This window comes from Nannobrachium achirus (genome assembly GCF_963921795.1).
Source record: "Nannobrachium achirus genome assembly, chromosome: 19".
In the NCBI taxonomy this organism is placed as follows: Eukaryota; Metazoa; Chordata; class Actinopteri; order Myctophiformes; family Myctophidae; genus Nannobrachium; species Nannobrachium achirus.
The window spans coordinates 27,921,185-27,943,535 of record NC_137826.1 but is presented as its reverse complement, the minus strand read 5'-3'; the positions used below and the strand labels follow the sequence as shown (position 1 = coordinate 27,943,535).

Here is a 22,351-nt window from a genome sequence, read left to right as displayed (position 1 = left end):
AAGGTGTGGGTAGTGCGATCCAAAAATGTGCCAAAATCACCCGATATGCTTCTGCTCTCGTTTGGAGGTGTGTGTGAATGGCACCTGAGCATGGGTCCTACAACTTTAACAGAGATCCGTCTATGGTACGGTTATGCAAATCTTGCATGTAAATCTCTGAATGAAAGCCTATGGTTCCTCAGTGAAGCAAGGGTGAGGGACCGGTATTCTTGGGGTGTTGTCTTCCTGGGGAGGCCACATCTCAGTTTGTCTTTGACTTCACCAGTCCCACGGAACTTGGTCCTAAGTTTGGGACAAATGTTGCTGCTTGAAGCATACACAAACTCAACAAAGTTGCAGGACCCAAGCTCAGGTACCAATCACATACCCGTGGCAAGTCGCTCAAAACGAGAGCGATTACCAACAGAAGCATATTGGATGATTTTGGGGGGACGCTACCCAGTACCCATACCTTTAGCTGTTTGTTCACTCCAAAATTGCACAATCCTTACAAGTTATACCTTGTTGCAAAGGTGACTAATCAACAATAACAATGATATAAATAAAAATACAATACCAAGTGGCATTACTGAAGGGGAGAAATGATCAACCAAAGTTAAGTTTCCAAACTTTCTGGGAGAAGTTATATCAGTACTCTGTGTGCACTCATGTCCCTATACAGAGGCACATTTTTGCAAACCATGCAGGTGATTGCTTCTGATTATTTCTGATGGCTGCATGGAAGTGAATTCACTGTGAATACAGCACCAATGATGTGCTGTGAGCAATACAGGCCTATTGTGATTATATTACTGAGATTAACAGTGAAGGGTAGAATATCCGCCTACTAACTGCAGGAAGCAATGAACCGCCGCCTAGAAAGGTCACACTTCATAAATACTTTATCCTGCAGTAAGGTCATCACTCCAGTTGAGGTTTCAACGCTGGAGGTTTCAACTATCCACTATGAAATATAATGCAATGAAACACATCCTTTCAACTTAATAACACTAACCCTTCAAATTGACCTGGACATAATGCATTATCCATGACTTGACATGTGAGCACTGACCACCGATATTAGTTATTCAATGGATAACTACCTTATTCAGCGGAGGCATTTGCAGAGTGCCATATGTCGCCCTGAGGCATCTTACTAGTAGTAGTTAAAAAAATATCAAGTGGACTATTGTTTTACTGAGATTCTGAGGTTCAGCTAACAGAAATGCCGCATGCATGTTACTTCGCAGAGAGGACTTCATCTGTTGGTCCTGTTGAATTCTTTCAGGTGCAGTATGTGAAACTGAAACAACTAATGCTCTGTGTGTGTGTGGGGTCAGGGGTGTGAATGTTCTTCATGGGGGAGGGGGTTTAACCCAATTAGACTGGGATTGCATTATTAAGCATTATTTTGTGCTTTAACTATTGACAAATAGCAGATATACAAGCTCACAGTGTGGCACCGAGTGCAACGCTGCGAGTTGTAGATCTTCAATCCAATACAATTTTTTTTGTATTAATTGACTTACCCTGAGCTGCTTGTAGAGTTGTGGGTGGTCCTGGCTCGTGTCCTACGCTAGCCAGCTAGCCATTTTACATGGTCCGACGATATATTCCATTAAAAATGGTTTAAAATACATTTTTGAGCCCCCCAATGTTCACTGAATGTTCAGCGCCGCTTCCGGAACGTAGTCCAGTGTGCCTATCCCGAACATGTTCGGCTTTTTTAATGAAATGAATAAAATGATCCGAGGCCTTCTGAAGCCTGGGCCTAAATTTTCAAGCCAGTGATCGAAATCCGGGAGACCCCCGGCCGGCCGTTATCCGCGAACGTTGCCGCGAATCGCCGCCGAATCTAATGAAAAACCACATCTTTGGAGGCCCATATCTCTGGATTGTGTTTTTAGGGATGTGGCGCGAGGTTTATTTATGGCGAAATCGCCGAAAAATGATCTTTTAAATGACAAAATGCTAATAGCTATTCTGTAGCCATTTTCATCCGGGACCTTTCCATGACGTGCACGAACGTGAGCACGCGCGTCACTGCAACGTGAGTCCCCGGATGCTAATGCGGTCGCCTATGGGACAAACCCTGGCATTCTTTGGCGCCCTCTAGGGGCTGGCACTAAAACGGTTAAATGTTCACGACGTTCAAAGTCTTTGAATATTTCAAATCTGTCAGTGGTGCTCAAACTTTTTCATGTGAAGGACACCAAAAATGTATGTAAAAAAAAATTGTGTATGTAAAAATATGTATTTGGCCACGGACCCCCATCTCAAAAGCAAAATTTGAGTTACATAATGTTCCCTTAAAAAACATATATTCATAGATTTGTGCCAATTCTCACAACGTTTCAAAGATAGCAGATCTACAAGCTGTGAGCTTGTATCTGCTATTTCTCAATAGCTAAAGTATAAAATAATTAAGGCCCCTCCACCCTGGGCCCTAGTAACTCAGTCCCACTTCCCCCCCCCCCCCTTGTGACACCCCTGTGTATGGTCTTTTCCTTACCCCAGGTGGCAGGCCGTCTGGTGGCGTGGGAGAGACGGCCTCTCCGTCAGGCCCGCGGGTGGCACACAACTGGGGGGACATGGTGGGGGACTCGTCTATGAAGGGCATGGTCTCTGAGCCATCCTGAGACTTGCCGTCCTCTGCTCCGTCACCTGTATAATCATCTGTGTAGTTGAAGTCTAAAGTAGAGAGAGAGAAAGAGAGATGCTGTAGTTAGCATTTTACCAACTGCGGTAGCTCCTAGCTACTGTACAAGGACCAATCAGTGAGAGAACTAGCGTCATCGCTCAGGCTTAAGTGACAGTGACAGTTCAAGTGGAGGGGAACAGTGCTGACTCCAAGCGAAGCTCGTCCCTAAAATAGCTAATTTCCTGCCTGGAACATAGACTGACAAGGTGTGGGCAGAAATTAAAGCCCTGTCCCCTGCATAAAAAGGGGGATGAGGTTGTTCTTTTGCATACAATACAATTTCATTGGGTAGTCGGTCTGACAGACTGTCATGGTCACCTCAAGAGGCATTAATCAATCAGGTCTGGGCTAAAAGGGAGCCGTTTGTGAAGTGTGAGTAATGTGCCCATGCACGATCACCAAAACACTGCTTTAAGTGGAATAATTGCCTCTGGACAGATCCATGAAAAGTAGATTAGCTTGATTTTTCCTCCGCAAGCAAGGCAACAAATACGCCAAAGATATGCTAGTAGAAGTGAACAATTGTAATAAGCCAACACCTGACAAATAGAAATATGGGAAGTGTGTTAGGTAAGGCCAGAAGAGTTGAACAGCTCACTTCACAGCAGGACCCAGTGTGTGAAATCACATACAGTTCATTGGAAGGTGTGAATGTAGATGTATATCTGTCAATGTCTACATGTATGCATTAGTGTGTGTGTGTGTGTGTGTGTGTGTGTGTGTGTGTGTGTGTGTGTGTGTGTGTGTGTGTGTGTGTGTGGCATGATGTGAGACAGATACTATTACTAATGTCACAGCCATTAGTCTGATACAATAGTGAAAACAAAGTAGGCAAACTACAAAAGAGTACTAAGTGAATACCAGTAGCAGCCATCAGGGCACTGGGAAAGCCCAGAGTCCTATTTATACTTCCTCGTCGTATGACAGAGCATAAATGAAGCAGACAGATTCTGTAAAAAAGCAGAATCTGTCAGCATCACTGCCTTAACTCACTTAGCGCCGAGCGACTTTCGGGGCGACTAACTAATGATGGCGTTTGGTGCCGAGCGACTCGGAGCGACTTTTATATAAAAGCATTGTTTAAGCTTTTAATTTGGGTTGATAGACGGAGCGGAACGGTTAGCTTACCTTCGACTAGCATACAGATGAAAACCGTGAAAAAAAAGGATACGATTATGACGTCACCTTTAAGCCATAGCTTCCTGTTTACGTAGGCCTCTGTTAGCCGCTAGGCTCAATGCAAACCATCCGACCCTCACGTAGCTTCACTAGGTCGGATTTTGATTCGGAAACTTTCTGTGTGGCATCTATATACGTTCCGATGCCCATACCAATGGTGGTTTGAGACGATCAAGCACGAATTGAGCAGTATTGAGCTCAAATGGCGGCCCGCGGCCTGTCCATTGAATGTCAATGGAGAACATGTCATTGTACCATCCTGTTATGTCATGAACCTTGTTTTTTATTCTGACTTAACATGGGACCATGGAAAGTCTATGAGCTATGGCTCACTCTAGTGGTCATCTTGTGGCATCCGCAGGCACGTGTACCTGTTTATGTAATGTGATTTTGGGGATTCAATATAGCTATTTCCTGGCGTTATAAGCGCAGATTCATATTGAAATCTGGCTCGCTCGGCGCTAAGTGAGTTAAACATGTAGTGTTGCTGTAAGTAGGAATAAACACAGTTCCCATTTCTGCACAAAAAAAGAGGTGGTGCCCCCAGACACAAAAATAATAATAAAATGAAATAAAATTACTGAATGGGTTCCAAGATTGCTCAATCACAGACCTGTCACAATTTGTGAACATGTTAGAATTTTACAGACAATCAACAAGCCAATCTCTGTGGGAGTGTTTGTGCGAGTCACCAATTAAAAAGGCAAATAGAACTACTGGGTTTGTTCATATCCCATTCGTGTAGGGACGCGGCGTAGGTAGGTTTTATTTTTAGTTAACTATTGTATCATTACAGATCAATGACTTGACTACTTAGTTTCACCTGTATTAACGGACCATAACCACGTGAGTTAAAAAGTAAACAATAAAGGGGACAGATTGGGTTAAAAACATTTGAGACAAGGTCTAGCGGTTGCCCCACTCCAACTGTGCTGCCATCAGGTCAAAGCCAAGACATTTACAATCCAAGCTGCTAGTCTCTTTCTCACTATTATCTCTTTTCACTTTTCCTTTCCCTCTCCCTTTCCATCTGCTCCCTCTCTGCTCGCAGCTATGTTTCTCCTGTCCACCTGGCAGACGAGAACAGACTGGTCTGATGAAGGCCAGTTCATCAGACCAGTTTGTCTGTCTGCCAGGCTGAGAGTGGGCCAGGGTTTCTAAGGCTAGTTTATTGATAACTTTCATGTAACTTTCAATGAGGAACAAAACCTTAATTAATTCATATTGTTCCTAAATGGGATGGACAGGTCGATTTGGGATTCAGGTGAGGATTTACTGCACGCACGCACGCACACACGCATAGTCAATGAATAGTCAATGAATAGTCAATGCATTAGGGAATGTGGGACTATTGTAGTTCTTCAGGAGCTTTGCTGGCATCTTCAATTCAAGGCTTATAATTCAGTTACCGTAGGGGATTTTAAAGATAAGTAGATAGACAGACAAAAAGAGAAGAACAAAATAGAATTGTATATGTATAATGGAAATAAATAACACTCAAATGACCACTATAACCATTTTCAACATATCTCCATATTAAATTATGGTGCCATTTTGGTCTGTGTCTCAGAGGCGGGCTGTGGACAGTTCAGGAACACGCCTACCAGTGACTGACATTATCGGTAGGCACTAGGCAGGTTAGGTTATTTCAATTGTACAGAGTAAGAGCTGCTCTGTGTGCGTTCACATGTGTAAAAGACAACACATTTAAAAAAGTTTACTTAGGCAGTTTGACAACAGATGTTTCAGCCACATAACATAACAGGCTTTCATCTGTGTGCATGTGTGACTGTGTGTGCATGCGTCCATGCGTGTCTGCATGTGTCACTGTATCTACACATACAGTACACCACTGATCATATGGAAAGGAGTAGGAGGACAAGTAACATGTATAAGTTACAGTAACTAGATACTGTAATATATGTAGTGTATTATTGCCTGTGCAATAATAGAAACAGAGCCTAAACGAAAAGAAAGGGGAAGGTGGCAGAAGTGTTAATTCCCTTTCTGATAATGACTCGATAAACTTCCATTGAAAATGTATGCAACATTAGCCATAGATGCACCGTCATACCAGATAAAACAGCCATCTAACAGGCAGCAAGTCCATTCAAATGGGTTGGTCTAGTTCCTCTTCTGCAAACCACAAACTACATGGCAGTATGCACTGTGTAGGCAAATACAGACCCTGTTACTCATAGGGGAAATTGGGCTTTGGTTTTACATGACAGCGTGTCTGTCAAAACTCTTGATTCCGATATTTCACCATCTCTGCCTCTGACAAAGAGTCCCTGCTATATCCATCTCAAGGCCCTGACACACTGAAGCATCAGAAGCTTGCGTCATCAATCTCACATTGTTTACAACGGTTGTACTAGTCACACTGGAGTGGAGACGTCAAGAGGATGCGTCAAAACACGTTGACGCATCTTTCAGAGCACGGTTCTATTTTGGAACATCGATGTTTAGCACAGATTACCAAAACACAATGTGTATATATATCAAGCCTAGGCACTGATGAGTTAAAACTTGTACTGTAGCATGTAACGTCTAACCGAAATGAATTAGCATGGGACAAAAAAACAGACGGATGGATAAGACAAGGATGGAGATTCCATGCATCTTTATGTTGTAATCATCATTGATTTCTTGGCCAGGGCTTCCTTACAAATGGACACACCGACTTCTCCGTCAGCCCAAACATGTCCACAGAGGTAGCCCCATGTAACAAGTTTGTTTACCTCTAAGGCAAGACATCAGCAGACTTCAAAACAAGCCACACATGTGCCCTGATTGCCTGGGGGGATTTGCTTTTCCATAGCTTACTGGTCGCCTAGGGGAAGTAAGCTGCCATGGTGTCTGCTGCACTTGACCTTTTTTTTTTTTAAACAATATGTTTGTATAGTTTGTTTTCCCTTTTTTTAAAGACACACAAAACCACATATACAATACAATAAAAGACCACAATCAAAATTCAGGCAAAACAAAAAAGCATACAATATACAAAAAGAAAACACAAAAAGCAAAACACCTGACACCTCACACCTCACAACACATAAGAATATAAAATAACTATGATACAGAGAGCACATACAACACATCAACATCCAGACTCAGATCCAAAGAAAAAAAAAAGCAGTTACCCTACTCCCGGTTCCTCCATCAAATAGGAAAGATCATTTCCCTTAACATACTGAATAAAATTCCCCCATATTTTCTCAAACAGCTCTTGTTTGTTTTTAAGAGTGTATGTGATTCTTTCTAAAGGAAGGCACAAAGATAGTTCCTTAAACCACTGAGCGATGCTAGGTTTCCCTGTCTTTTTCCATGAAAGGGCGATAACCCTTTTGGCTTGTAGGAACCCAAGGTCCAAAAATTATCGCAATTTTTTATCTTATGGCCAATCGGGTAAAGGCCTAATAAGAAGAGTTTTGGGTCTAGCTCAATATTAATAAGTAGTATCCGTTGTAACTCCTTTCTAACCTCCTCCCAAAACTCCTTTATTTTGGGACATGTCCACAAACAATGGAACAGAGTGCCTTTATCATCGTTACATCTGATACAAGTGTCTGGGATATTAGGATTACATTTGTTTATTTTTTCTGGCGTGATGTACACCCTCATCAGCCAATTATATTGCAGCAATTTTAAACGAGTATTACTAGTCTGTGCCTGAGCCTCCTCACAGGCTGTGTTAAACTCATCCATTGTTAGTTCCCCTTGTAAATCAGAGTTCCAGGCATTAAATCTAGATTCAGATGTTTCGGGCGAGAAGTCCACCAGGAGAGTATAAAATCCAGATATGATGCCCCCTTCAAAAGGATTCATAATGAGAGCTCTTTCTATTATCGACAGAGGAGGGATCGTCAGAGACTGTGCTTGTTTAACCCTTATAAAGTCCCTGAGTTGGAAAATTTTAAACAGGTGTGTTCTAGGAATATTAAATTTGGCCATAAGTTCTTCAAATGAAAGCAGAATCTTATTTTTACCAAAAACATCTTTTAGTTGTTTAATTCCCTTTCCAGCCCAAAGCTTAAAACCTCCATCCGCCCTACCCGGGGCGAATGCCTCAGCACTTGACCTTTTGGATGGCAAACCATTTGCCATGTGGCAGCATCTGAAACAGTCTGTGATTGGGGCTGTTATGATGATAGGATCTTTGATGATTCTGCAGGTGGGCTTTTCTGACACAATGCCTATCGTATGTCCTGGCTGGAGGGCAGCTCACATCCACTGATGCGCTTGACTGTCATCTTTAAGTATGACTGGTAATGTTTTGATGACTACAATGCTGGTTGAATAGTGAGAGTTAAGGAAATGGGTTCAGCATACTGATAGTGTTTAGCATGCCAGCTATTAGCCATCTACCATGACCGCTGCTTTTGCTTTTGCTTTTGACAAATTGAACCGCAGTGGCAATATTTCTCAAAATGTGTAATGGATTAATGTTTTAGCCACACATACAGCACAGTCCAAATACGGATCATGATCTCACAGATTAACACACACACACACACACACACACACACACACACCCATCAATATGTTATACGGGCACATACAGTACAGTCACAGGCTGCAAAATATATGCCACTGCAATAGGCTAATGCATTCTGACAGCTACCATGCATGACAAACAGAAAATCAATACTTTGTTGTCAGTCAATGGAGAGGGAAATATTCTTCTTAGCTCCATCAGCCCTAAACTGTTATTACTGTCAATAGACTGACAGCCCTCCACCACGCAAAACATAAAACACTAATGGATAAAAACAGGGATGGGTTCAAGACGGGAGGACATGCACTGACACTGTGATTAGACATGAGATAACAGAGTAAAGACTGGCAGAGGAAGAACGTTGTACAGAGAAATCAATACAACCAAGCTGGGTATTGAGATTAACAATGACATAGCCTGACAGACGTAGATCTCAACAATCCAGCAAACAGACAATGTGAGGTACAAACTCTAATGACTTCTTACCGTGGGGGGAGACGAGTGATCGCAGGACACATGCGGCCTCAAAGAAGAAAGCCATGTGTGCTTGTGTCGTACGTGTGTTTGTACAACTGACCAAAACGCTTTTCACTGCTAATAGTCCATTTCACTGCGAGCCTCTCGAACCGCCCGTAGGAAAGTCACACAATCAATAATGCAGTCCGCTAAATCCCCGCCTAAGTGCCACACAAGTATTCCCACTTCCTTGGTCGGCACCGTGTGGAAACAGCAGCCCAGATTCTGCCCTTCAAGCGTCTGGATAAGTGAACCCGAAGAAGCCTGGAGGCCAACCTCACTGTCTGCTCCCATGTATCGATTCCATTGCTATTTGGACAAACGACTGCTATTGAAGAACTGAGGAAGATAATGCAGCCAAAGCCAGATGAATACTTTGTATATCTGGCCTGCCCACTTTCAAACAAATGCAAATCACCATACGAGAGCATAACCATGTACAGAGTGCCCCCAACCCCCCCACATACACACACACACACACACGCACTTGATGATGTGATATGTTCCTCTAACAAATTAACACTGCAGCATTACTTCCCCATAGCACTATTTATATAACAACAGATACAACATACAGTAATTAACTCACTTGTTGCAAATGCCAAATTAGTACTTGAAATTACATAGGGAAAATTGCATTTCGCAACCTCCAGTGCATGTGTGTTGTGAGAGGAGTCGATGAGGACAAATTGCTGATTGCTCATAGTATAATCTTGCTTGCAGTTGCACCTATAGCATTATACACCATAGAGGGAGGGCCTACAAACAATGATATTCTTTTTTACATTTACAACAGTTACACAAACATTGTGCAGCTCTAACTTTACTCATTCCCTGTACAATGTGTAATTTTAAGACACCACAACACAATTAACAAAATCAGGGCTTGGAGGGCAATCCTAGAGTGTCCTGTATAAACTCCTCATCCAAAGATGAAGAGTATCCTGATTTAGTTCATCCTGAACTAAAGTCGGTCACAACATTGCAGCTGATTTGAATAGTGAGCAGAGCAGTCTTTGTCCTAGTCTAGCTTAGAACACAGTTCATTGTCTAGCACACGTTTAGCAATTACTTCTACCATTGTTGTTTTCATCAGTGTTCGGAGTCAACGCACTGGACAACCTGTTCAGAGTAGGGCAAGGTGCACTGAACGGCAACACACTGCACTGACCTCACTGAATTTATGAATGACCAGAGGAGCACTCCAGCACTCAGTGCATATTTCCGAAGCATAAAAAGCCAGTGGACTTGAATTCACAGAATGGGAAGAAGTCAAGAAGAGACTTGAATTTGAATATATTATTTCACCCACCCACAACACAGCCAGTAACAATGGCAGTAAATTCAGATGTGATTAACCTCTTTAGACCCTCTAAACTTAGTCAAATGGACCTGAGTTGCACTGTACTTGGTGCATCTTTGTTCCCCGATCTACACAAATCTCTTTGCCGAAAGAGCTTGTAGATCTGCTTTTTTTTTGTCAAATGTCTCCTCCAGAATAGGGATGCTGGGATTCAAGTGGTTAATTGGATTTATCCAGTGGCGTGTTCTTCCGTGTTACGGTATACATTAGTATGCTAACCAAGATTATTGTCTCCACCAGCCGAAGGCTGAGGGAGAGTATGTTTTCCCCTCCGTCCGTCCGTCCGTCCGTCCGTCCGTCCGTCCGTGCGTGCGTCCGTCCGTCCGTGCGTCCTCGCAGTTTGTGAGCAGCTAATCTCCGGCGCCGTTGGCCCGGTCGCTGCCAAAATTAGCACACACACTCCCTGGATGCCAATTCAGAACCTCTGCCCCACATTTTTCAAATCAGCCTCATGGTGGCGCTATAACAGGCCGATTTGTGTGGCCTGGTTGTTACCAGCTAATCTCCGGCGCCGTTGGCCCGATCGCTGCCAAACTGAGCACACACACTCCCTGGATGCCAAATCAGAACCTCTGCCCCACATTTTTCAAATCAGCCTCATGGTGGCGCTATAACAGGCCGATTTGTGTGGCCTGGTGGAGACCTGTGCTCGGAAGAGCACTGCTTCTAGTTCATATTTGAATCGTATACAAACCATTTCATTCGGTGATCACAAAACACACTATACGCGCCTACCGGGAGTGTGGGAGAGAATAATATTGTATAGTTGTATTAAAAACTAGAACACATCACTGGATGTATCAGATACTATTGTGATATAGTTACTAGTATGTGGTTTGCAAGCTCAAATGCTGCTCTAGACCCAGTGTGAAATGGGTGATGTTGGACAATCATCCCATCAATAATAATAATAATAATAATAATAATGGATTGCATTTTTATAGCACTTTTCTAAGTGCTCTAAGCGCTTTACAATGGTCCATCCATTCATTCATACAATGGGAAGTGAAGCAGCGAACATTCAACACCAGCGTCCTCACTTCCCACATTCACACACCAATGGTGGCAGGCTAGCACCCCCCAACTCATTGGAGGCAATGTGGGGTTCAGTGTCTTGCCCAAGGACACTTCGACATGTGGACAGGAGGAGCCGGGATTTGAACAGCCAACCCACAGATCATTGGCCAACACGCTCTACCTCCTGAGCCACAGCCGCCCCAAGTCAAGTCTGTAGGCACATCCGCCCTCCCTTTTGTCAGGCTGTCAGTTCCCATCATTCTCCGCTGATGGACAGCTCTGAACATGGCGAGACAAAAGGCTGCCATGACAACTAGCCAGGTGATGTAACTGCACTTCCTGCATGCCAATGAGTTGTTGTTTGCAACAGGCTCTAGCTTAGCTTGCCTATAGGTGGTAGCACTATCTACATGAGATGGAAAGATAGATTATTACAAAATACTTATCAGAAACGTAACGCCTGAGTCGCAAAGAGCGCAGAATAAAAAGCTCTTGGGTAATATGGATTTCTCATCTCCAATAGTAATTCTGCTTGCAAGCACACAATAAAGCACACAATCATGAATCCATAACTGTGAATAGGTTAAATCTATACTTGGAATCAGATGATGACACGCTTTCCTGTTGTACTTTCCACAAGTCAATGCCTTCATGTGAGAGCATGGGCTTGAATGGGATGAGAAAAATATGATAAATATTGTCAAATTACAGTATTCTATTAGCTTTCATCTGCCGTTTCTGTGATTCCATGTTTGTCGAGTCAAGTGCAAAAAAAAGTACACCAAAAAGGATTTACATTCATGCACTAATAAGACAGGACGTACGCAAACACACCACATAACACAAATAAAACCCATAGTAAAACAGGGAGAGATGAAAGTGTCAATATGTCTCTAATATCTCTTTCTAAAATGATAGAAGAGAACAGTAAGACAGAGAGACAGATAGGGTTCTCCTACTGTAACTGTCTGACTTAGCTTTGCAAAGTCCAAATATCATGTTAATACTTTAATAATAAAGTTTGTTCCCTGCTTTATACATATTTGAAAACCAAAACTGTGGTGAAGATTTGAATCCTGCTCTACTACCTACTTTAGTGGTAATCTGCCAGTTAGTAAGGGGGCATGTAATTCCATATCGACCCTTAATTCAATGCCAACATTTTGATGTACAGAATATTTAATAGATATCGTCTGACCCTTGTTGCAGCCATCAATAGAAGTTACTGGCCACTGTTCCTGTCTCACAACTCTCGTGTGCCAAAAAACTGAACGGCCCGTTCTCTAAACCTCATTATCTATACTAGAAGCTGGGCCGCCCTTCGGGCGGCCCAGCGTCTAGTCGGCGACCTGGCCAACTCGGAACAATGTAAATAGGGAATGAATGCCCCGCCCTTTAATGCAAACCCCATTATACCTGTTTTTTACCTGGTCATAGGACCCGTTTTGACCATCTGTCTGCCTGTGTCCATTTATGCCCATATATGGAGATATTTGTATCTGTCTGTCTGTCTGTCTGTCGGCGTCCATTTTATGTCCATATATGGAGATCACTGCAGTTATAGTTCTGGGTCCATTTTATGCCCATGCATATATGGAGATATCTGTCTATCTGCGTCCATTTTATGCCCATATATGGAGTATCTGTCTGTGCCTCCAACTGTGTTGCAGACACAGTGCCGGTTCCCCCTTTAATGCAAACCTCATTATACCTGTTGTCATAGGACCCGTTTTGAACATCTGTTTGCCTGTGTCCATTTATGCCCATATATGGAGATATCTGTATCTGTCTGTCTGTCTGTCTGTCTGTCGGCGTCCATTTTATGTCCATATATGGAGATCACTGCAGTTATAGTTCTGGGTCCATTTTATGCCCATATATGGAGATATCTGTCTATCTGCGTCCATTTTATGCCCATATATGGAGTATCTGTCTGTGCCTCCAACTGTGTTGCAGACACAGTGCCGGTTCCCCCTTTAATGCAAACCTCATTATACCTGTTGTCATAGGACCCGTTTTGAACATCTGTTTGCCTGTGTCCATTTATGCCCATATATGGAGATATCTGTATCTGTCTGTCTGTCTGTCTGTCTGTCGGCGTCCATTTTATGTCCATATATGGAGATCACTGCAGTTATAGTTCTGGGTCCATTTTATGCCCATATATGGAGATATCTGTCTATCTGCGTCCATTTTATGCCCATATATGGAGTATCTGTCTGTGCCTCCAACTGTGTTGCAGACACAGTGCCGGTTCCCCCTTTAATGCAAACCTCATTATACCTGTTGTCATAGGACCCGTTTTGAACATCTGTTTGCCTGTGTCCATTTATGCCCATATATGGAGATATCTGTATCTGTCTGTCTGTCTGTCTGTCGGCGTCCATTTTATGTCCATATATGGAGATCACTGCAGTTATAGTTCTGGGTCCATTTTATGCCCATATATGGAGATATCTGTCTATCTGCGTCCATTTTATGCCCATATATGGAGTATCTGTCTGTGCCTCCAATCTGTCTGTCTGTCTGTCGGCGTCCATTTTATGTCCATATATGGAGATCACTGCAGTTATAGTTCTGGGTCCATTTTATGCCCATATATGGAGATATCTGTCTATCTGCGTCCATTTTATGCCCATATATGGAGTATCTGTCTGTGCCTCCAACTGTGTTGCAGACACAGTGCCGGTTCCCCCTTTAATGCAAACCTCATTATACCTGTTGTCATAGGACCCGTTTTGAACATCTGTTTGCCTGTGTTCATTTATGCCCATATATGGAGATATCTGTATCTGTCTGTCTGTCTGTCTGTCGGCGTCCATTTTATGTCCATATATGGAGATCACTGCAGTTATAGTTCTGGGTCCATTTTATGCCCATATATGGAGATATCTGTCTATCTGCGTCCATTTTATGCCCATATATGGAGTATCTGTCTGTGCCTCCAACTGTGTTGCAGACACAGTGCCGGTTCCCCCTTTAATGCAAACCTCATTATACCTGTTGTCATAGGACCCGTTTTGAACATCTGTTTGCCTGTGTCCATTTATGCCCATATATGGAGATATCTGTATCTGTCTGTCTGCGTCCATTTTATGCCCATATATGGAGATCTTTGACCATCTGTTTGCCTCTGTCCATTTATGTCCATATATGGAGATATCTGGCTATCTGCGTCCATTTTATGCCCATAGACGAACGGTTCTCGAGATACGCGGATTACCTACATACATACACACTCACAGATATTTTTTGTTGACTCATGTGGCGTACGTGATGTCAGAGCCTTTTATGAAGTGATGTCACAATGAGTCAGAGCTTTCGCCGATTTCCTCAGAAACAGCCTGATGTCAACAATCAACCCCGCATAAGGAGATTCCGAACGTTTCGCGCCGGTTCGGGAAAACCGCGCGTCGGGTCGGGTCGAGACCCGGCACTGCACTCCGTGCCGCGGCGGGGAACGCGCGTGCCGAATCTGAAGCCGGTGGGACGAACGGTTCTCGAGATACGCGGATTACAAACACACACACACGCACGCAGAGACTTCTCGCATTTATAGATAGATTAAGAGTTGAGAGGCATATACAAGTTTTATTAAAATTTTGTATGCGTCTCTCTTGGGGTGTAATACTTTAAGGTGTGTCAGAGAAATCTGGGGCTGAGGAGAAGTTGCTGAGTTGACAGCGCAGTGGTGATGTCATAAGGCTTCACAATATATCGTTTTTGCATCAAAATCTCCTCAATTATGCTAAAATATCGTTACTTCATCATAAGGTAGTAGTGAATTATTCTCAAATGGAGCTATTGGAGTTTAGATATATGCAGATCTGCATATAAATTATGTTTCACAAGCTTTTCTATATTCCAAATATATAATAATAATATAGTATAATATACATAGTATACAGTATCTCTCAATAATATGGTTCAGCCATATGATGTGATGGGTGTGTGGAACTACAGAGCTACATACAATAAATCACACTGTTTACATCTCCACTAGCCTACTGGGGCATGACAGGGGGATCAATCACACATGTGCTAGCGGAGAAACACACATACTCACATGCACAGTGTGTACAGTGTGACACATGATATCAAGTTAACGGGGGAAAATAAAGCTGCGGCACAATTTTTCATCTAGTGACATTATAATGGCAGCAAGCTCTTCCATTGGGTTAGCAGATCATGGAACCATGACATGCTGTGATGACTCCTTAAAAATGCCATCCAGAATGATGATCTCCAATGTTTCATTAGCTTTTTCCACAATACAGCTCTACCTATCTATCTACCTACCTACCTACCTACCTACCTACCTACCTACCTACCTCTGTGTGTGTGTGTGTGTGTGTGTGTGTGTGTGTGTGTGTGTGTGTGTGTGTGTGTGTGTGTGTGTGTGTGTGTGTGTGTGTGTGTGTGTGCGCCCTTAACACACAATGTTAAAGGTGATACACCATGCATTTAAAAAGTATTTGTCATATTGTTGCGACCGTAGGTCCCATTTACTATCAAAACCTGCACAAAGTGTGAGTGAGTCCGTCAGTCAGTCTGTCTGTCACACCTCACACGTCACACTTTTTCCCTGCTTATATCTCCGCAACAGTTGCCCCGATCCATGCCAAATTTTGCACACACGTTCCTTGGCTGCCAAACTACCCCCGGAGCTCCAGGGACCCCAGATGTAAAAAATGACCAAATGCGCAAACATGACCAAATGACCACCCCAACGGGGCTGCTCACGGGGAATTCCCGGGGACCACCGACTCCTGGTGCTCCAGAACGGATGCAAAAGTGGTGGCGCCCCCAGTGGAGGACCCCCTACACTGCAGCTCACATAAAATGCCGTAACTCCGGCTAGGAGCGACCGGGACAGCCGGGGCCGGTACCTATTCGTCCGCCTTGCCGGCGCGGAGACCCCACCCCTCATTTCTCACATGGCCCTCTTCTAGCGCCACCATGAGGCCGATTCTTGCAAAACACATTTTTGGACACTGCTCCTACAATTTTCGCCCTAAAATCACGCAAATCGGTACACAGTATGTCTACACTCATCCCATCAACATGAATCTGTCCCATATAGCGCCACCTGCAGGCCGAATTTTAAAAACACATTTTTGGACACTGCTCCTACAGATTTTGCCCTAAAATCACGAAAATCACTACACAGTATGTCTACACTCATGTCATCAACATGGATCAGGAAGATTTTGGCAAAACACATTTTTGCCCTATTTGTGGAGATAAGTGACCTACGGTCGCTTATCTCCCGATTAGGGAGCCTTACTGGTTTATGTCCCAAAAACGTTTTTCAAAAGGTTTGAGGCTAAATTACCACTCCTGAATAGAGAGCCTCTCTCATTTTTGAATGGCTCTCAGAGCATTTCAGCTGCAGTACCACCTTTGGCCTGAACTGCGCCCCCCCCCCCCCCCCAAAAAAATCTTTTTGAAAAATATATATATTTTTTTTAAACGTTTTTATTTTTAATTTTTTTTATGATGACGTCACAATCGGCAGATGACGTCACAATCGGCAGCAAATCTGGATAGCCTGTTTTGAGAACCCGTGGGATACTTTTAACCTTCGCCTTCTCAAAACCAGAGAAAGACACAACGGTCAGAAATGGGACTTTGTGAGGATAGAAGGTGCTAGTGGGACCTCAAAAAAAGGTTTTGAAATAGGAAAAGTGAAATTTCATGGTGTATCACCTTTAAGGGCATAACTGATCGCACTGACTCAGGCATGGTGCACTGAATGTCCCAAATGTCTTTGCACCACAATGCGTTCAAAGTGTGGCTTTGAGTCCGCATAGTGGAGCTCCTCCCCAAACCCACCCCACCCTCCCACCTCCACTCACCCACGGTGGGTGAAGCAAGGCTGTGAGAAGCTGCAAGTAATAACGGCAATCCAGCAAAGATACTGCAGCAGTGTGAAAATTCAATCAGACAGTTGTGTTGCCTTGCTCAGCATCTTTCTGCAGGACAGAGGGGTTACATCATCACCCAGCAGCCGCAACACAGGTGACTGGGGCTGGGCAATATGACTTCAAATCAATACCACAATTATGTCAAACTTTACCTCGATGGGTTGTGAGCTTGTAGATAGGCCGTTTTCACAATTTTTGTACACCACCAGAGACTAAATAAAATAATAGGTAAAAATAAAGAATGAGAGTATTAAATGATTAACCACTTAATCATTTATACTTTATCGTACAATGGTGTCACTCACAAATAGCCCACAAAAGCTCTACTCACCATACAGTATGTTGCAAAGTGTGCTAGCCTATTATATCCTCTATTTAAACGTTTTGTTAAAACATTTGAGCCTATATAATGACATGCCCAAAATAGGGACAGCAAGTTGAAAGTTAAAAATCACACCCATGTGAACTGAGTGGTGGTTTACCCACCAACCAAAAAGTATGGCAGCATGACAGCTGACTTGATATATCTGAGCCCGCCCCATTGTGTGCGCTGTTGCTGCCTACATGCAGCATTTTATATCCATCCCTGTCCTCTGGCCGTCAATTAGGAGCTGACACAGGGGAAATTAAACACTGTATTGAGGTCTCACTGTGTTGCCTCGGTCCAGTTATTCCACTGATCATCATCAATATAAACTATGTGGACAGCTGAAACATTACATACTGCAAGGGCTTGGTGGATTGGAGCTTGAAGAACAGATTAACTGACTGACTAACACCACCACAGTACAACGCCCTGAAACGCATACATAGATTTAGACAAAAAAGTAAGGGGCTTCAGTGAGAATAGTACTAGTGTACATACAGTACCAACTGTAGTAAACAGTTCTGCACCAGACTGGGTGTGATATGCAACTCTGTGTATCCTAGTTTGGCTGCCCTGTGCAGATACAGAATACTAATTTCAGCAGAAAATGCTATTTCAAAGCCAACATCAAGCTGAAAATAAGGGTTTATTGCTGCCTGTAGCTAGAGGTAGTTGCTACCTGTATGTGTCAGATGTTTTTCTTTCTTGACAGAGCACCAGTCCAAAGTAACTCCAGAGTTCAGACCGTTTTAATTTTCCCTGAAGACATCCTACACATCCTACACACTTATTATTTATTTTTTTCTAGATTGATATTGCTATGCATTTTATGTATTGATGTTGATGTATTGATGTATTACCTTGCCTATTGGATTAAGAGAGTCTGCTAAATACCTACATTGTAAATAATAAGCCCTTGTTCAAGCCCTTGGAAGACTTGGCTTTCTGCTATCTGGTGGCTGTGAAATAACCAGCTTATGGTTTAAATTGTGAAGCATATGACACAACACAAGTAAAGACAGCCCTCAACTTCACGTGCTGTGCACTGCACTTTAGCCTGTGCCACTGTGCCAGTCTAGAACAGAAGGCTAATGCCTGATTTTAAACTTTGTGTTATGCAGAAAAAACCTTGGTCTGTGAGCTTGCTATTGCACATTAGAGCTGGGATACCCGACCGAAATCCGACGGGACCCGACAAGCCCGACGGGCTCGGGCTCGGGTCGGACGCATTTTCACAATTAATTGTCGGACGTCGATTCGGGTCGGACATAATTTTGATTCATAGAAAATAAAGTGTAAAACGATACAACTATCGTCTCTGTGTGTGCTATTTCCTTGTCTTTCTGGTGCACTGCACGTGGCTACGCTCAGTGCGTTGTCTTGACAACCATGCACACATGTTCATGGGGAAAAGGAAGTGGGAGACGGAGTGTCATATGTGACAGAGAACAAACAAACAAACAAACAGATACACGAGAAGAAAAAGCGAATGAGTGAGAAATAATGTTGCCGCCAGCCGAGATAAAAGTTAACTTGTCTACGGTAAAGTTTAAAGCAATTGAAAACGAAAGAGGGAAATCAGCGCCGCGGTATGGACGCATTTCAACGTAGTTGTCAACGCAGACATAATTAAAAAGTCCGATGTTGAATGTAGCCTTAGCCTAAAACCCATAAACCATAATGGTTGGATTAATAATAGTTTTTGATTAAGAAAGACGGCCAACTGGCCGTGGACTGGCCGTTTGTGGACGCTGGATATTAAAAGCAGATGTCAGATTCGTCTATGCTGGTAAGACTGAATACATTTTGATATTGTGGCTTAATATTATTAAGGGTAACAAACAGGCACGCTGCATGCACTCACTGCACATTATAACACGTTTGCTAGTGAGTGTAAATCAGTGGCTTCCTCAAAGAAAAAGAAACGAGAAAAAGCGTTGAAAACATAAGGTTCGGGCCTCGGCTCGGGTCGGACGCTTTTTCATGATTAATGCTCGGACGTCGACTCGGGTCGGACAGAAAACTGTCGGACACAGGTTCGGGTCGGACAGAAAAAATGGGCCCGATCCCAGCTCTATTGCACATGGGTGTCGTGCTCCAGAAATCCGATGTCAAACTCAGCTCACAACGTTTGTATATCAACCATCTAAGAATAAATCAGGCAATGCGACGCCATCACAGCCCGTCAACATACATTTTTTCTACTAAAATCAACAGTAGCTTTTTGTTAAAATTAGACTAAACTAGACAGAAATTCTGAGAAGATACGATACTAGACCTGTTAAAACACATACAGAAGATCACATTAAAGCTGGTTGCACAGTGCACTGCGTTTTTTCTTGCGTTTTGGAAATCCCAAATCCGGAGGCCAGGGAGAGAGACAGGAAAGAGAGAGAGAGCAAGGTACTCAGTGGTGACAGCTGCGAAAATCGGAAGAAATCAACCCTGGTCCGAAAATAAATACGAAACGGGCAAACGTGATTGTGTGCAAACGTGATTGACATAACGTGAGGTTGATTTTTTTATTTACGTGCTTTGAAATTCGTCCCGAAAAACGCAGCAGTGTGCAAAGACCTTAAAGGGGAAGACCACCCATTTTCAATATTGAACTATGTCATTAATATACCTTAGAGGAGTTGTGTGGAAATACAAAAAAAGTTCCCCCTCTTCTGTGTTGCCTAGAACTGGAGGATTGATTTTGGGGTTTGTATTGCAAATCACAATGTGATGACATCACACCGTTGTACTGTACAACCCCCAAAATCCCCTTTAACACACACTCCTTCTACCTTCGGTCTTCATTATCATCAGTTCATCACTATTCAATTCTATATGTGTGTATGTATTGTATATACACACTTTGAAGGTGGAAGTGCTGCTGCACTCAAGCTGAAACCATTTAATGTGCTAAAAATAAAACCGACGCATGAATCTGGGATGTTGGCTGTGAATCAGCAGCTATGTATGCTGCAGAAAAGAGTACACACACACACACACACACACACACACACACACACACACACACACACACACACACACACACACACACACACACACACACACACACACACACACACACACACACACACACACACACATAGACGTTGTATGTGAAGGAAACGGCATATCAGGGTCATTGCGGATGATTAGCCACTTCAAAATATGGTACATACTGTATGTCATTCATCATATGAACAACCTGTACAAGTGTGACAATTTGCTATTGTTTAATATAAAGATGATTCTGCGGCGTGTCCACTACAAACAATGATGATAAAGCCCACCTGCATACAACAGCTTGATGCTGCAGTTAAACAATACTGCAGGCAACCATAGTCTGAAGGACAGGCAAACCTGGTCAAAACCAAGGACAAGCAGGCCTCTGATCAAGGAGATAATGAGCCTCAGATAGAGGACCTAACTGGTAGTCACAAGAAAGTGGCAGCTGGGCGCACTTCTAAATGTCAGTGAGCTGCTGTAGTCTCCCTATAGATCAGTACGGAAGAGAAAGTGAGAGATAAAGGGGGGGAGTAGAAAGAGATGAGATGGAGGAAATGAAAAGTGATAGCAAGGGTCAGAAAGAGAGACGACAGACAGACAGAAAGACAGACGAGACAGACAGACAGACAGACAGACAGACAGACAGACAGACAGACAGACAGACAGACAGACAGACAGACAGACAGACATTGTGTCATAAAACATCTCAACTACACGGTCAAGTGTAGCATTGTTTATCCCAGATATGGTATTCTGTATGATATCTAATATTGAGATGAGATGCACCAACTCAACTCAACTCAGCTTTATTTATATAGCACATTTACATGACAAGTCAACCAAAGTGCTGTACAAGTTAAAACAAAAAGCAACAATCCAGTAACAACAAAACAATAGCATACAGTAAAATAATTACAATCAGACAAACATTTAGCACCAATGAGTGAAATCAACTTCATAAACACCACCCCATCCACCCACACCTAGAGGAGAGCAGTTACACTTATGGTGAAAGGTAGACGCAGCCAGGTTTTAGCAATGAAACCACATCTTCAATGAATGACAATTCTACAGCTCAGCTGCATATCTTCAATGCCACATGACTGTAGGCAGCCGGGAGATAAGGACCACAAACGTACAAGCATCCAAATGTATATGCCCCACCACCACGTTGCCATGGCAACCAGCCACCATACACTGTGTAATTAGCTGGTTTAAATCCCTAAGGCACTGACTGACTGGTAGGCTCTAGCCGAATGCTTCCATTGTAGCTTCCAGATTAGGCTAGCCACCGTAACATGTTGGGAGGTCTGGGGGTGGGGGTATTAATCCACATGAATATATAGGGTACAGGGGTACATGTTAACTGCAGACACATCTACTGTATGCACAGACCAGACACACATTCATGCATGTGCAAACATTCACAAAAGGCCATGAAATTACATTAAATGACACAACCATTACTACTATGACTTACTAATGACATGGTGTAGGCCAATTGTCTGGTTTATTTAGGCACACACAGCCCACTTTCATGTCTGATGGTGTTTCTGCGATTTCTCTGCCTCCTTCTCTGAGCTTGTGGGCAGATACAAACCCTGTTAAAATGTACTGTAGAGCTATTCCATAGCCAGCACACACCCACATACAGCACAGCACAGTACTGTACAGTACAGGGAGAGTTAAGCAGCTTTCTTATAGGACATCCTTGGCTCAGAGAGCACATCCTATGAAATAACAAACTGCTCCCAAATGCCCACAGGGTAAACCTGGCCAAAACTCTATTGTCTATTTGTTACGC

General features: G+C 43.1%; 1 protein-coding gene across 1 annotated transcript in view; it reads right to left on the bottom strand.

The window, feature by feature from the left end:
• abr (ABR activator of RhoGEF and GTPase) overlaps positions 1–22,351 on the bottom strand; it is a 159,856-nt gene that overhangs the window by 96,291 nt on the left and 41,214 nt on the right. The window contains exon 3 of the mRNA XM_080749846.1: positions 2,492–2,670. Within this exon, the coding sequence (XP_080605972.1) occupies positions 2,492–2,670 (179 nt within the window). The remainder of the gene's footprint in view (positions 1–2,491; positions 2,671–22,351) is intronic.